Below are 17,810 nucleotides of genomic sequence, written 5' to 3' on the forward strand. Positions count from 1 at the left end.
AATACAAGTTACTCCTTTCTAAAGGCCCCGTCACACTAAGCAACATCGCTAGCAACATCGCTGCTAACGAACAACTTTTGTGACGTTGCTAGCGATGTTGCTGTGTGTGACATCCAGCAACAACCTGGCCCCTGCTGTGAGGTCGTTGGTTGTTGATGAATGTCCTGGGCCATTTTTTAGTTGTTGCTGTCCCGCTGTGAAGCACAGATCGCTGTGTGTGACAGCGAGACCGCAACAACTAAATGTGCAGGCAGCAGGAGCCGGCTTCTGCTGAGGCTGGTAACTAATGTAAACATCGGGTAACCAAGCAGCCCTGTCCTTGGTTACCCGATATTTACCTTTGATACCCGCTCTCACTGTCAGTGCCGGCTCCTGCTCTGTGCACATGTAGCTGCAGCACACATCGGGTTAATTAACCCGATGTGTGCTGTAACTAGGAGAGCAAGGAGCCAGCGCTCAGTGTGCGCTGCTCCCTGCTCTGTGCACATTTAGCTGCAGCACACATCGGGTAATTAACCCCATGTGTGCTGTACTAGGAGAGCAGGGAGCCAGCACTCAGTGTGCGCTGCTCCCTGCTCTCTGCACGTGTAGCTGCGTGAGCTGGTAACCAAGGTAAATATCGGGTTGGTTTCCCGATATTTACCTTAGTTACCAAGCGCAGCATCTTCCACGCGGCGCTGGGGGCTGGTCACTGGTTGCTGGTGAGCTCACCAGCAACTTGTGTAGCCACGCTCCAGCGATCCCTGCCAGGTCAGGTTGCTGGTGGGATCGCTGGAGCGTCGCAGTGTGACATCTCACCAGCAACCTCCTAGCAACTTACCAGCGATCCCTATCGTTGTTGGGATCGCTGGTAAGTTGCTTAGTGTGACTGGACCTTAAAGTGTCTGTATCCAAAATCCTTAAATCTCAAGTCACGCATTTCCAACAAACTACACTTTAGACAAGGTACTCAGAAACTCATTTTTTCAGATGCTTTTACTAAAGAAACTTTCATTTTTCTTAGCTGCAATACAACCTGCAACTTACTGCAAAGTTAACAAATTCTTTTTTTGCCCAGTATCAACAATGGAGAAGGGGCAATACTTCCCCATTAACATTAGATAATTTGACTATTCTGCCATACACCAGGGGAGTCAGATGAGTTTTGTCGAATGTAATGTAATGTATGGGCATTCTTATGGTATCTCCGATTAAAAATATTTCAACATCTCATTAAAAGTGACAATCCAGGACCAACTGGCAAATTGGGTTTCCTTTCACACTCCAAGACATACTAATAGGGAATTCTGATTGTGAGCCCCAATGGGGACAGTGATGATGGTATCGCCAAAGTACTGCAGAACATGATGACCCTATATAAGCGAGTAAAACAAATAGATAAAAAAAGGGAAAATGATATATCTTAGAATGAAATCAATTGAATGTGAGTTAATTTAATCCGTGTTTTACCTGTCATGAGAAAAAGCAGTCCAGCCACATGCTGTGTAAGGCTCTCTTCCCAAAAGAAACTCACTGCTGCTACTATACATCCACACAGGAGGACAGCAGCGGCCATACCCAAAAAGCCAGCAGTAATTCTTCTTAAATCTGTTCAGACAGAAAAAAAGGTGAATTATCTTCTTTTCCTCAGTGGCAATTTACAAGTAAGAGGTTGATAAAAGTTCAGTCTTCCTAAGACATTTCATTTGGGAACATAAATGAAAAATAACAACAAAGTGCTTTAATCCCCTCTGTACATTAAAACTTCCAAAACCTAATAAAAGCTATGAATACCTTTTATTTTATCGACTAATCCACTAGGTTGGATTTACTTTCAAATTATTTATACTATATTTTCTCACTTTAATAAAAAATAATATTAAACGAGACAACATTACTCAACATTAAAGGGAACCTGCCATGTAAAAAAATGCTATTAACCTGCAGATGTGTGGTTAATCTGCAGGTAATAGTGTTCTGAACCTGCCCGGCGCCCACACTGCTGAGAGGAAACAAACTTTATTCCTCCCAGCAGCCGCAGGCTTCAGTCATAAGGATGGGCTGGTGCAGCTTCAATCATTGCTCTGTGCATAGTGAGCAGCCGCTGTAACTGTGCCCCCAGCACTGACTGACAGTTGGCTCTAATGTTGAGCATTTTTATATGACAGGTTCCCTTTGAATCCTTAATGACCTATGATGGACATTTTTGTCTTTGATCACTAAGGGGTGTATAAAACTCAGGAGCTGAGACTACATTATACCAGGTAGATGCAAGTGGTGTACAGCCGGAACCTGCCTTTGGCCTCTTCTCCACTAGCGTTTTTTTAATCACAGCGATACTCGGCTCAAAATGTGAGTCGAGTATCCTGCGTGTGATCTGCGTACGGTGTGTGTTTTTTTTCCTCACATAGCATCCGTATGACATGTGAGCGTCATGCGGGTGCTATGTGAGTTTTTAGGTAAGCAGCATCAGACTGGCTACAGGAGAAATCTCCTGTAAAACCTGTCCTGGCCGCGGTTACCTGCACTGAGCTCCAGAGCTGTAATCTGAGCTCCAGCGTCTGCCTGATCTGTCTGCAGCTGTGCTGACCTGACCAGCAGTCGCTGGGGAATCAATCACTCGGCGCTTGCTGTTCAGGCTGCACTCTAGAGCTCAGGGGACAGCTCCGGGGTTCAGTGCATGTAACCGCGGCCAGGACTGGTTTTACTGGAGATTCCTCCGGTAGCCAGTCTGACCCGGTATGCAAGTGTCAGGATCCGTGTGACATGCGCATGCCACCCGGATTCTGACTTGCATGAGGGTGACAGAGCTGAGAATCGCATCAAATCGCAGCATGCTGCGATTTCATGGAGAGCCTGTGTAGAGTCCTTAAAAAACGGGGAAATGGAGACAGCCTCATAGGAAACCATTTGCAAGATTGCAAACCATTTCTCAATGCGAGGGAATTTGCAGGACAAAAACGCTAGTGGAGAACAGGCCTTTAAGTGAGCTCTTTTTGCTGCAGTTTAACCATTTAAATGCCACTGTTAATCACTTAAAGCAGCATTTACATGTTATCATTGCCGGTGCACACAGACATTTGCTCCCATCGTCTCGCACAACATGATTGCAAGGAACCAGTGTGTAACCATGGCCTCCAGAGAAATGTTGAAGCTCCAATCAATGCCCTCTAAGTCTCCCTATGTACCCTCTATAGACTGAGCTTCATGGAAGAACATCAGTTACATCTTTTGCTTCAATAAAATACTATGTATATAGTATATGTGTCGCCCTGGGCAAGCCAGGGGTCACAGGTCACAACACCACCACACCCCACACTCCAGGTAGGCACATCACAGTTAACCAGAAATCCTTGTTGCCTTCCTCCAGAGGCTGATGATTCACACCAGGGGGTGGGCCAGGCAGTTGGCTCCGCCCACCAAGGAGATCACAGTTCTGGAGGCGGGAGAAACCAGGCAGAGTAGCCCGGGAAGGGCAAGAGTGAAGTCTAGCTGAGGGCTAGAAAGGAGTAAACAACTAAGTGAAAGTGGAAAAGGAGGAAAGCAAGAAGTGGTGACAGAGCAGAGAGTGTGCAAAGCCTGAAGGGTCCAGCTTTGTGGAGGGCCAGAACAGCAAGGTCAGCGACGGCGGTGACTGTCTGGAGGGGGACCGTTTGGAAGTTCCTGGAAGGACCCCGTTGGCTGTGTGCCCGGTGGTCTGGAGCAGTGTTCCGAAGGACAGTCAGCACCAGGGCAGGGGCCTCTCGGACCCCGGCAAGGCTAGGAGTCGCCAAATTTGCCGAATCCGTCAGTGAAGGGGACGTAGATCCCCCAGCAACCAAGTCCCGATTGACGGCAACAGCCCAACCTGAAGCAGAGAGACACCGCCACCGCCACGGCACCAGTTTCTCAGGGCCAGCGCCTGCGGGCAAAGTGTAGAGCTCCTCCGGCCCAGATTGCAGTCGGGGAGCGGGTAACCGGAGGGAATCCACCGCTACCACAAGTCACACTTAGGTGCAAGGAAGAGGGACATCACCGTCAACTACCGGGAGTGCAGGTGCAGCCGTCTGTGGGACCGTCCTACCAGCCGTTTGGTTTACCGTACAAACTGTGTCCAAGTCTCAGGCTGAGTGAGTACCACAGTGCCGCAAGGCACAGCGCTGCCCCCGCGTCCCTGCGCCCACCAGGCCCCGCACCTCCTTCTCCACCACCGGGCCCCGGGATCACCAACCCCTACCCACGGAGGGGCAACACAACACCTGGCTGCTCCGCATCACCATCCCCGGGACCCCCGAATTGAGCAGCGGTGGTGCAATCACCACAACCGTGGGTGGCGTCACGAACTATAACAATCCCCACACCCAACCACAAATCCCCTTTCACTCACGGGCGAGGAGTGTCGCTCGAGAAACCCCCGGGATCCGGCCCACAGCTCGAGCTACCACTGAGCAGCTGCCAGACCCGAGCAGAAGGGGTGAGCGCGGTGTGCTGACACCCTCCTCCCCGCCCGCGACAACTTGGCGTCACGAACAGGATCTTACCGCTCTGCCGTCTGGTAGAGGTGCGCCTTGTTACCGCCGGAGGTATCCGGCAGAAAAATTGCAGAAGCCGCCATCTTTGGCGCGAAAAGTTCCCGCTCGAGCGTCTTCTCGAGCAGTAGAGGCGCGAAGGCCAAGTCCCCGCCCCGAGAGAGGAGGGGCCGGAAAGAGCTAAGGGGGACGCGATGGCGGCTGGCCGCATGTAGCTGCGGCTGTAAAAGCAGGGACGCCAGGACTCTGCAGACTGACTGGGTTCCTGGAAAGCACAACTGCCGAGATGTCCGCCCCACCTAGTTCTGCAGAGACTACCGAGCCGGTGTCTGGGACCGCAGCATGGTTGAGAGCCCGGGCGGCGGGGATCTGCCGTCGCTACCAGAGTCAGATCGGCGGGCTGATGGAGCAGTGGGCCGCGGAGGTAGAGGCCCTAGTTGCTGTGGCGCGAGTGTATGCAGTGGAGGCCGTGATGGAGGAGCTGGAGAATGACCCACGCCCCTGTGTCCCCAAGGGACCGGTCGCTGCGGCTGAGGGACCCGGTCTACCCCTGGCTCCTGTGTTACCTCCGTCCTTCTCGCTCGCGCCCTGCACCGCACCCGGCCCATCGGATGTACACCCCTCTGTAACTGCGGCGGGGGCAGAAGATAGCGACTCCGGGCCTGACACCGAGCCTGTGTCGGAAGAAGAGGAGGGGGTCGTTGCCCTGTCTGGCATGGAGGCCACTTATGTTCCCCGAGCCGGGGGCAATGGGTATCGAGCGGCCCTTCCACGCCGTGCTTGCTACGCACTGGAGGGGCTGGTGCCCGTGTCCTTCCACCCCGAACCGGGTGAGGAGGACGAAGACATCGAGTAGGGCAGCGGATGCCCGTTGCACCGTCCCCGTTGGGACCACCACTGTTTGTTTAAAAGTTTTGAAAAGAATGATAAGGAAAATGAAAATTAACCGAAGTTTATCTGATTGTCTGCTGTGATTTGCAACCGGCTGGAGCCGGCACCGTTGTCCCCGTGGGGACCGTTTAAAAATGCATGGGAACTATCCATGGACAAGCCCGTGAACTTGCAGGGCAACCACAGACGTTAGTGGCTTGTAAATATGTTGGTTACCGTTACCGTTTTCCGCAGTGCCGCCTCCGGAGAGGCAGGTTGGAGGGAGGGCCCTGAGCAGAGCAGGCTGGGGCCCAGCCACCAAAGGAACCGGTGGCTACCCTCTGGAGGGAAGGACAGATCCCGCTCGGGTACCGTGTGCTGGACTGTGGGTCAAGGGGTGCTGCCTGGGGTTTAGGGGCAGCATCAGGGCCAGGTTGCTTGGGTGGGAGAGAGCGGAAACCGTAACCGTAAACCGTTGCAACGTTAAAGTAAATGTGCCTCCCGTCTTGGGAAGAAGTTATTAAAAATGTTATTCATGTTATGTTTAACCCTGTTACCCCTTTTTCAGAAAAATAAAACCGGTGTAGGACGGCAGCCCGCGGACGGTCTGCATTTTGCTAAGGGGGAATGTGTCGCCCTGGGCAAGCCAGGGGTCACAGGTCACAACACCACCACACCCCACACTCCAGGTAGGCACATCACAGTTAACCAGAAATCCTTGTTGCCTTCCTCCAGAGGCTGATGATTCACACCAGGGGGTGGGCCAGGCGGTTGGCTCCGCCCACCAAGGAGATCACAGTTCTGGAGGCGGGAGAAACCAGGCAGAGTAGCCCGGGAAGGGCAAGAGTGAAGTCTAGCTGAGGGCTAGAAAGGAGTAAACAACTAAGTGAAAGTGGAAAAGGAGGAAAGCAAGAAGTGGTGACAGAGCAGAGAGTGTGCAAAGCCTGAAGGGTCCAGCTTTGTGGAGGGCCAGAACAGCAAGGTCAGCGACGGCGGTGACTGTCTGGAGGGGGACCGTTTGGAAGTTCCTGGAAGGACCCCGTTGGCTGTGTGCCCGGTGGTCTGGAGCAGTGTTCCGAAGGACAGTCAGCACCAGGGCAGGGGCCTCTCAGACCCCGGCAAGGCTAGGAGTCGCCAAATTTGCCGAATCCGTCAGTGAAGGGGACGTAGATCCCCCAGCAACCAAGTCCCGATTGACGGCAACAGCCCAACTTGAAGCAGAGAGACACCGCCACCGCCACGGCACCAGTTTCTCAGGGCCAGCGCATGCGGGCAAAGTGTAGAGCTCCTCCGGCCCAGATTGCAGTCGGGGAGCGGGTAACCGGAGGGAATCCACCGCTACCACAAGTCAAACTTAGGTGCAAGGAAGAGGGACATCACCGTCAACTACCGGGAGTGCAGGTGCAGCCGTCTGTGGGACCGTCCTACCAGCCGTTTGGTTTACCGTACAAACTGTGTCCAAGTCTCAGGCTGAGTGAGTACCACAGTGCCGCAAGGCACAGCGCTGCCCCCGCGTCCCTGCGCCCACCAGGCCCCGCACCTCCTTCTCCACCACCGGGCCCCGGGATCACCAACCCCTACCCACGGAGGGGCAACACAACACCTGGCTGCTCCGCATCACCATCCCCGGGACCCTCGAATTGAGCAGCGGTGGTGCAATCACCACAACCGTGGGTGGCGTCACGAACTATAACAATCCCCACACCCAACCACAAATCCCCTTTCACTCACGGGCGAGGAGTGTCGCTCGAGAAACCCCCGGGATCCAGCCCACAGCTCGAGCCACCACTGAGCAGCTGCCGGACCCGAGCAGAAGGGGTGAGCGCGGTGTGCTGACACCCTCCTCCCCGCCCGCGACATATACATGGTCAAATATTCAAATTATCAAATCCTTTAATAGGACAAAAATATGATGCAAAAATTAAAAAACATGTAATTTAAAATATATTTTAAATCACCCCACTTTCCCCCTTTCAAAAATAAAGTAGAAAAAAAATATAAAATATGAAAAAACATCATATACTGTAAGTTGGTATCAGCATAATCATATTGACCTAGAGAATCATGGTGCCATGTCATTTTACCATAGTATGACTGCTGTAAATACAAAAACTAAAACAATGGTAGAGTTGTGTTGTGGGGGGTTTCCTCATTTTGTCCCACTTTGGTATCAATCCTTGAGCTCACTTATTGGCTCTAGCACTGTCAACACGACCTCAATGCGCTGCAGACAATAACAGGCACTGGCAGCTGCGGAGACTCAGTGCTAAACCAAGGGAGGGTGAGTGAAGCATTAGCTAGGTGCTAGGACACCCTGTACTAATAATGGCTGCTGACAAGAAAGACTATGCTACCATGAAATCATCCCAGTAGGAGAGATAAGATTGTGCATCTCCATAAAGGGAGTAGATGAGCTGTTCCTGCACTAAGGGGTGCTTCACACACAGCGAGCTCACTGCCGAGATCGCTGCTGAGTCACGCTTTTTGTGACGCAGCAGTGACCTCATTAGCGATCTCGCTGTGTGTGACAATGAGCAGCGATCTGGCCCCTGCTGCGAGATCGCTGCTCGTTACACACAGCCCTGGTTCGTTTTCTTCAAAGCCGCTCTCCTGCTGTGACACACAGATCGCTGTGTGTGACGGCGAGAGAGCGACAAATGAAGCGAGCAGAGGGAGCAGGAGCCGGCGTCTGACAGCTGAGGTAAGCTGTATCCAAGATAAACATCGGGTAACCAAGGTGGTTACCCGATATTTACCTTAGTTACGAGCCTCTGCAGCTCTCACGCTGCCTGTGCTGCCGGCTCCGGCTCTCTGCACATGTAGCTGCTGTACACATCGGGTTAATTAACCCGATGTGTACAGCAGCTAGGAGAGCAAGGAGCCAGCGCTAAGCAGTGTGCGCGGCTCCCTGCTCTCTGCACATGTAGCTGCATTACACATCGGGTTAATTAACCCGATGTGTACTGTAGCTAGGAGAGCAAGGAGCCAGCGCTCAGTGTGCGCGGCTCCCTGCTCCCTGCTCACACTGGTAACTAATGTAAACATCGGGTAACCATACCCGATGTTTACCTTAGTTACCAGTCTCCGCAGCTTCCAGACGGCGGCTCCGTGCAAGCGCAGCGTCGCTTGCACGTCGCTGCTGGCTGGGGGCTGTTCAGTGGTCGCTGGTGAGATCTGCCTGTTTGACAGCTCACCAGCGACCATGTAGCGATGCAGCAGCGATCCTGACCAGGTCAGATCGCTGGTCGGATCGCTGCTGCATCGCTAAGTGTGAAGGTACCCTAAGTGTTCTCATATGTGTGTACAGTACACTTTATGTAATTATTTAACAATCAAATGAATAAAAGTTAAGTTTTATTTACAAGTCTTTAGTTTAGGGGTTTAGTTGTCTTTGACAAATAGTAATCTTTGCTTAATATCTATCACAGGTTGCTTTTTCAAGTTACCCTGGATTTTATATTTAAAGGGAACCAATCACCAGGATTTTCATATATAAGCTAAAGCCAGAGCTATACTGGCACCATCAGGCTCATTCTCTACATACCTTTAGTGATCAGCTCGGATGTTTAGGTTTTGAAATCCAAGAAAGTAAAGTTTATAAAATCAGCAGCTTCTTGAGTGACAGCAGTTGAGGAGCAGATAATATCTGGTGGAGGAATTCATAGTTATCTCCTCCCCCTGTTAGAATTAGCATAGGTATTATACAGGGTGGGCCATAAGTATGCATAGACCCTGATAAAAATGGAAGTGGTTGCTGATTTCACCTTACCGTTTGTGGCATATTAGTACATGGGAGGTGCAGTATATTTGAGGCAAAGATGCCATTTTGAATTTATTTTTTTCAATGGGAAGGTGGTCATGTGACACATTACACATAATAATAATTAATAATAATAATAATTTTATTCATTTATATAGCGCTATTAATTCCACAGCGCTTTACATACATTGGAAACACAAAGAGAATTGCACAAGAAAAACAATTGTGTGCTCATTTTTAAAGTAGCTTTATTCATTTTCGAGTTATTGACATGTTTGTGACATGGATCAACGACAGTAACCCACTAAAGGATGTGCTCAAAGTGCTGCCCATTGTGTTTAATTGTCAACTTGACTAGTAAGGAAGTGGCTTGTTACAGGGAATCTGTCACCAAGTTTTTGCTAACTAATCTGACAGCAGCATAATGTAGGAAAAAAGACCTTGAAGCTAATGATGTATCACTTAGTTTGCTGGATGAAACAGTTGTGACACAGAGTTCTTAGATTTAGCATATAGTAGTAGTAGAGCTCAGAAGTCTAACCCTGCTCATACCACAATTCTTTATATACTTAGCTTATTGACAATTAGCTGGTTATCATAGGAGGGGGCGTGGTTGGACAACTAACAGCCTTGTAGTCTTGGCAGTGTTAAAATACTGGTGATAAAACCTTCATTATAAGTAAACAACAGCACACAGCCTCATAAGTTACACATCACTGAATTAATTGTCTTAACCCCCACATCATACTGTTCTCAGGTTGCATAACAAAAACCTGCTGAGAGATTCTTTTTAAGTAATTTGCCATGTCCAGAGCACTTTAATACCTTATTTATATATGAAAGAAAATAATAATTGCTCAGGAAGGATTGCAGCAACAGAAGAAATAAAGGTATTAATGGATTTACATTTCAAAGACCTGCATATGTGCCACAGGGGGGTTGATCTTATAGAATAAATAAAATTTAAATTTCCTTTAAATTATAAGGTACTCTCTTTTTGCAGCTGAAAAAAATAACCCTTACTATATGCTGTCTCTGCTATATAGACTATATAAAATATTTAATCTCCCTCTAATGTGGACTGTAAAGAGTCATCATTTTAACTCTTTAAAAGAATTTTCAGGTATCATATAGTCCACTGGTGGACAAGGACAGAAAAGGGCCCCTGTACAGTGTATTTGGCCCTTCTGCAGACTAATAGCTCATCATATTGCACAATTTCATCTGCTTTGTAGGTGGAAATGGGCCCCTATCTATAGATCTCATTCAGATGTCAGTGTTGGTTCTAGTATGCAAAAAAATGGTACAAGTGTCATAAGTTTGGATCAGTTTCATCAGTGTTTGGTCAGTGTGTCAGTTTTAAGGTACGCTCACACGAAAATATGAATTAGAGAAGTGCAATGTGAAAAAATTTACATTGCACTTGGACCCATGTTATGCAATGAGGGAGCACAGATGGTTAGCTTTTCTCTCATCCAGATTCTCGTTGAGAGAAAAGTAGCAGCATGCTGCAATTGTCAGCAAGAGCCGTGTCACTCGCACCCATTCAAGACTACAGGTGCGAGTGAAACATTGGACTGCACTCGGATGACATCCAAGTGCAGTGCAACAATCGCATCAGCTGACAATGGAGGAAATGGGGAGATTAATCCCTCCCTCTTCTCCGCAGCTCTGATCTGATCGCAGGATAGGATCACAGTTGCATGACACTCGGCTCACACTGGCAGTACAGCTGGAGCTGAGGGTCAATAGCATATCGCATCTGATGCACTCGCATCCAATGCCATACCATTATGTGAATCCAGCCTTAGGGTACCGTCTCACTAAATGACGTACCAGCAATTCCGACCATGATATGACCTGGTCAGGATTGCTGGTGCGTCGCTACATGGTCGCTGGTGAGCTGTCAATCAGGCAGATCTCACCAGCGACCAGCCACCAGCCAGCAGCGACTCGTGGAAACAATGCTGCTCTTGGTAACCAAGGTAAATATCGAGTAACTAAGCAAAATCCTTTGCTTGGTTACCCGATATTTACACTGGTTACGCACACCGATTAGCACTGGCTCCCTTCACTCATAGCCAGGGTACACATCGGGTTACTAAGCAAAGCACTTTGCTTAGTTACCCGATGTGTACCTTGGCTACGTGTGCAAGTGTGACGCCCTGGCCGGGCCAGGTAGTCACAGATAGGCCCCTGCACTAACCCGTTCCCTCACAGGTGACATCAGCCAACCTTCAAAACCCTAGTCACCCCCCTCAGGGCTGGGTAGACACACCAGAGGGCAGAACCAGGCGGTTGGAAGACGCCCACCAAGGAGTCTAGACAGCCCGGGGGCGGGAAAGTAGACAGACAAGTGTTAGAGCTCAAGTTGGAGAGGAGTGTGGGCTGGAGCTGGGTGCAGCTCCAGCAGAGGCGAATACCCCAAATTGAACGGTGCCAGGGTAGGAGCCCTGGTGCCAGTGGCTAGGAGGCAGACGGCGGTCTCCGTCTGCAGGAGCCGGGAAGACGGCTCGGTGGAACCGAGGTGGACCGGGACAGGGTAGTGGCCCGCCGGTACCGACCTGGTGAAGCGACTCGGAAACCGGAGCACACAGGGCGGTACTCGGACCCTGAAGACGGGACCAGAAGTGACTGGAACCGGTTAAATTACTGATTGAGGCCAGGACTAGAGGTCCTGTCCCACCCAAAGTCCCTATTAGAAGACAACAGCCCAAGCGAGGGGGATAACAGGCCACCACCAGGGCTCAGAGATCCCACGGGCCAGCGTCTGCGGGCAAGGGCTCTTTAGGCCCCATCCAGCCGGGAGCGGACTCCTGAAGTTGCAAGCACAGGCAGTCCACCGTCTTACAAAGGTGCAGGAGAAAGACAGAGACCACCAGCCGGGTGGGGCACCAGAACGCAGCCGGCTGCGGGCACTGACCACCATCACCTTGGTTTACTAGAGACTCGTGTGTTTCCTTCAATAGTGAGTACACCAGCACCCTGCGGTCGCCCATCACCTGCACCAAAAAAAACACAACGGGTCCCGGGGCCACCATCCCTGCCCATGGAGGGGTTAACAAATTGCTACATAACATCTCCCCCGAGTGCCCCGTAACTGCAGCGGTGGTGTCCAACCTCACCACATACCGTGGGTGGCGTCACGAACCTAATACGGCTCAGCCCGTACATATACGTCCTACATCCACCACCACTATAACCCCCCTTTTTAATCTAAGTGACCGCGAGACCCCCGGGTCCGGAGACCCTCGAGCCACCCACAGAAGGTCCGGATCCGAGCAGCTTGGCTGCTGAGAGCGGGGCGGTACACAGGGAGCAGGCAGCTGGCTTCTAGCAGCTGCGGACGCTGGTAACCAAGGTAAATATAGGGTAACCAAGCAAAGCCTTTTCTTGGTTACCCAATATGTACCTTGGTTACCAGCATCCGCAGAAGCCGGCTCCCTGCTCCATGCACATTCAGATCGTTGCTCTCTTGCTGTCAAACACAGCTATGTGTGCTTCACAGCGGGAGAGCAACGAGCAAAAAATGAACCAAAGCAGTGTGTAACGAGCACTGATTTCATAGCAGGGGCCAGATCGCTGCTCAGTGTCACACACAGTGAGATCGCTAATGAGGTCACTGGTGCGTAACAAAACCTGTGAATCAGCAGCGATCTCGCTATGTGAGAAGTACCCCTTAGAGTGAGGTCACATAGCATATAGAATTTGATGTGACATGCTAATGACACTCGGCTGGAACTCTGCTGTGAGAGGGAGTGAAGTGTCATTCACTGTGATCTGATTCTCTCACATGTGAGAAGAGGGAAAGATTTATCTCTCCATCTCGTCCATTGTCTGTCTCTGAGTATATCTGACTGCACTTGGATGTGTGCTTGTGGTCTGATATACGCTATAAATTGCAGCATGCTGTCATTTTTTCCTCAGTCTGATTAAAGCTGAACAAAAACTTGCATATCTGCTGTGCTTGGTTGACTAACATAGGTCCGAGTGCAAAGAGATATTGTCTCGAATTGCACTCATCTGATTTAAACACTAGTGTGATCGAGGCCTTACAGTCAATTTTCATCAGTAATTTTTACTTATGGATAAATAAATAAATTGTAAAGCTTCTCTTGTACATCACAAAGAAAATCAGCACATGGGCTGCACACTGATGCCATTCCAGTGCTGTGCGTGATCTTCACGGACCCATAGACTTGTACTGGTCATTTTCATCCATGATGATGGTAAAAAAAATGGACACATGCAAGAAAACACGGATATCAGCCTAAAATATTACAATGGGTACCTGTTCTATCTGTGAAAATCATAGAAAAAGTTACATAAAAAACTGACGTGTGAATGAGACCTTAGAAGAACTCCCCCTACCTTCTCTAAGCTTTCACTGTTAAAAACTGCACTGAAATGTGTGAGACCCTTAAATTTCTGTAGTGTACGAAAGAAATAACTTCTATAACAGCTCACTTAGTTTGAGCCTGTAAACCTGTTTTGCTGTTCTCTTCTCAATCACAACTGCAGTTTGGTGTCTTTTACTGCTTTCTACTTACGGAGAAGATGCCACTCATCTTGCTGAATAGTTCTGGTCAGATTGAATGGAATATTTCTCAGGCGAATTGGTTGAGAGAAGTGATACTTGATGGCTGTGCATTTCTGAGCAATTCCTTCAAAGAAAAAGTAAAGCAATTTAGTATGTTATTATATATGTAAAAACAGCACCTTCATCTAAAGAAACTCAATCTTGATAATTACACATTACTCATTCTCAACCAGATCTAAAGCCCGCTACACACGCTTCAATATATCTCACAATCCGTCGTTGGGGTCAAGTTGTAAGTGACGCACATCCGGCATCGTTTGTGAGGTATCTGCGTGTGACAGCTACTTGCGATCAGGATTGAACGCAAAACCGTTGATCGCAAACACATCGTATCATTCTCTAGAATTGAGCGTTTTGTTGCACGAACCTAGTGAATTGTAACGTGTGACATCCCTCATACGATTTCGGTGTCTGATGCTATGTGCGCAGGTGTGCGCTCTGCACCGCAGCTTAAAAAAGGTCCGCTTCAGAGCGCAGCTGAAAAGCTGCATTCTGAAGCGCCTCACAATGTCTGTCATGCACTAATCTCTGTCAGTCCGTCACTATCTCTGTCCCTCACTCTCAGTCCATGTCAGTCTATCCCCCTCTCTCATATACTCACCGATCCCCGATGCTGCACGGCATTCACACTGCTCCGGCGGCTTTTACTGTTTTGAAAAAGCCGGCCGCCCATTAAACAATTTCGTATTCCCTGCTTTCCCCGCCCACCGGCGCCTATGATTGGTTACAGTGAGACACGCCCCCACGCTGAGTGACAGCTGTCACACTGCACCCAATCACAGCAGCCGGTGGGCGTGTCTATACTGTGTATTGAAATAAATAATTAAATAATTAAAAAAAACGGCGTGCGGTTCCCCCCAATTTTAAAACCAGCCAGATAAAGCCATACGGCTGAAGGCTGGTATTCTCAGGATGGGGAGCTCCACGTTATGGGGAGCCCCCCAGCCTAACAATATCAGCCAACAGCCGCCCAGAATTGCCGCATACATTATATGCGACAGTTCTGGGGCTGTACCCGGCTCTTCCCGATTTGCCCTGGTGCGTTTGCAAATCGGGGTAATAAGGAGTTATTGGCAGCCCATAGCTGCCAATAAGTCCTAGATTAATCATGTCAGGCGTCTATGAGACACCCTCCATGATTAATCTGTAAGTTACAGTAAATAAACACACACACCCGAAAAATCCTTTATTAGAAATAAAAAACACAAACACATTCCCTCATTACCAATTTATTAACCCCCGACAAACCCTCCATGTCCGGCGTACTCCACAGTCCTCCAGCGTCGCGTCCAGCTCTGCTGCATGGAGGTGACAGGAGCAGCAGAAGACACCGCCGCTCCGGTCACCTCCACGCAGGTAATGAAGACAGCCGCGCGATCAGCTGATCTGTCACTGAGGTTACCCGCGGCCACCGCTGGCTCCAGTGACAGCGGGTAACCTCAGTGACAGCTCAGCTGATCGCGCGGCTGTCTTCATTACCTGCGTGGAGGTGACCGGAGCGGCGGTGTCTTCTGCTGCTCCTGTCACCTCCATGCAGCAGAGCTGGACGCGACGCTGGAGGACTGTGGAGTACGCCGGACATGGAGGGTTTGTCGGGGGTTAATAAATTGGTAATGAGGGAATGTGTTTGTGTTTTTTATTTCTAATAAAGGATTTTTTCATGTGTGTGTGTTTTTTTACTGTCACTTACAGATTAATCATGGAAGGTGTCTCATAGACGCCTGACATGATTAATCTAGGACTTATTGGCAGCTATGGGCTGCCAATAACTCCTTATTACCCCGATTTGCCAACGCACCAGGGCAAATCGGGAAGAGCCGGGTAGAGCCCCAGAACTGTCGCATATAATGTATGCGGCAATTCTGGGCGGCTGTTGGCTGATATTGTTAGGCTGGGGGGCTCCCCATAACGTGGAGCTCCCCATCCTGAGAATACCAGCCTTCAGCCGTATGGCTTTATCTGGCTGGTTTTAAAATTGGGGGGAACCGCACGCCGTTTTTTTTAATTATTTAATTATTTATTTCAATACACAGTATAGACACGCCCACCGGCTGCTGTGATTGGGTGCAGTGTGACACCTGTCACTCAGCGTGGGGGGCGTGTCTCACTGTAACCAATCATAGGCGCCGGTGGGCGGGGAAAGCAGGGAATACCAGATTGTTTAATGGGCGGCCGGCTTTTTCAAAACAGTAAAAGCCGCCGGAGCAGTGTGAATGCCGTGCAGCGCCGGAGATCGGGGATTGGTGAGTATGAGAGAGGGCTGCTAATGTGGCGCCCCTGACCTGGTCAGGCACCACTGAGTACTGCACCCATGCTGGGGACAGTACAAAACAGGTAATCCAGAAGGCTGACCGAGGTGTCACTACACAGGCGCATAGTGATCAGGTCTCACACATGTACCTTTGGGAGGACCCCTGGGGATCCCAGGAGGGGGCGAGGCCTCCATCTCCACTCAAGGGGTGTGGTAGAGAGCCTGGTTGCTAGGTGGCGTAGGCAGGCACAAAGGGAAAAGAGAAGGAGGAGTCTGAAGCAGAGTGTGGAGGAGTGAGGAGCATGGAAGTGGAGCTCAGACAGGAGCAGCAGGGCAGGTCCCACAAGTGAGCCGGTTTAGTGTGCAGCTCAGGGAGAGCAGAAGCCGACCCTGGAGCTGTTGCAGTCTAACAGCGTCCGCGCAGTGACTACTGACGGGGGAGAACGGTCACCTAGTGGTGCCGTCTGAAATCCACACAAGGCTAAAGAGAGAGCAACGGAGTGGAGAGTAAGAGGACTGCTAGGGAGGTACCAGGCCCGCAGGGGTAACAGGTCCCAGTGCAGAGATAGATCCAGTTTTCTTCTGCCAAACCTGCCAGAGGGGGCACTTCAAACCCCCAAGACAACACCACAGAGTCCGCAGCCACGTAGCAAAGTGAGGGCCCATAGTTCACAGGAGGCAAGCAGCCGGAGTGACCTGGTCCAGGCTACAAGCAAACGGGCCGAAACGAGGGGAGCAGCAACTTCCCTGGGTGACCCCCATAGGGACTGCAAGTCGGGGTTACCACAAACAACAGAAGGGCTAAGGAAGGCGAGTCAGTAGCCACCCTCACAAGTCAGCCTGAAGGACGCCTGGTTCCAGCCTGGTTCATCCCAGCTACGCCCGGGTTACTCACCCTGCCACCCTCAGTGAGTAAAACCCTGGAAAGACATTCTGCTTGTGCGTGTGAGTCATTCTGCGACTTGTAGTTCCACACATCTACACGGGGCCCTGGGGCATGCCTCACTCTCAGGAGGCTATTACAACTGACTGCACCCACTATCGGCCCCAGGCACCCCTAACCTGCAGTGGCGGTCTCCACTGACCGCAATTCTGAGAGTGGCGTCACGACAATCAAAATAGAGGATTTCCTACCTGTGACAAGATCCAGCCGCGTGGAGTCCCTGAAGGTAATGCACAGCTGCACCGACACCGCACCTCGGGGTCCCACATTCCTGGCGTCACGAACAGGATAAGGACTAGACCTGTTCAGACAGGTGACCATGTGCCTGGGCGGTCCGCTTGAAAAATTGGAAGCGCCGCCATATTGCCACCATGAAAAGCGCGCTGAAAAACAACAGCAGCCCGCGCTGGGAGAAGTTACCGCCCACGAAGAGGTGTGGCTACCCAGAGATCCCCTGCAGGGTCCTGGTCTCGCAAGTGATGAGAGCGGAGGCGTTCAGGGACGTCGGGAAGGAAAGGGAGCCAGAAGCCTGCTGCTGGAAAAGGCAGAGCAGAGACTGATAAGCCTGCTGTTGGGAGAAGAGTTCAAGGCAGTGAAGGAACTGGCACTGAGGCTGCAAGGAAGAGTCGGAGGCCTGCTGCTGAGAAAAGATCTGCAGAGCAGCGACGACGTGGTGAAGATGGCGTCTGAAGATAGGAGCCCAGAGCCGGGTTCCGCTGCCTGGTGGTCCTGGGAGCTTGCCCAGTTCAGTAACCGACTGGAAGCGAGGATCGTGCAGCAGATCCGAGAGGGACGTGCGGAGCTGCAGGAGATGGCTGCGGCGGTTCAGGCCTACGAGAGGGGAACCGCACGACGGGTGCCAGACCGAGCGGCGACGACTCAGACCCCGATGATGCTAC

At 50.7% G+C, this 17,810-nt stretch overlaps 1 protein-coding gene across 1 annotated transcript in view; it reads right to left on the reverse strand.

The window, feature by feature from the left end:
* TMEM178A (transmembrane protein 178A) overlaps window positions 1–17,810 on the reverse strand; it is a 198,385-nt gene that overhangs the window by 13,271 nt on the left and 167,304 nt on the right. Inside the window, exons 2-3 of the mRNA XM_075339444.1 lie at window positions 13,668–13,781; window positions 1,450–1,587 (exon numbers count right to left, since the gene is read on the reverse strand). Coding sequence (XP_075195559.1) covers window positions 1,450–1,587; window positions 13,668–13,781 — 252 coding nt within the window. The remainder of the gene's footprint in view (window positions 1–1,449; window positions 1,588–13,667; window positions 13,782–17,810) is intronic.

Source organism: Anomaloglossus baeobatrachus, chromosome 3 (genome assembly GCF_048569485.1).
Source record: "Anomaloglossus baeobatrachus isolate aAnoBae1 chromosome 3, aAnoBae1.hap1, whole genome shotgun sequence".
Classification (NCBI taxonomy): Eukaryota; Metazoa; Chordata; class Amphibia; order Anura; family Aromobatidae; genus Anomaloglossus; species Anomaloglossus baeobatrachus.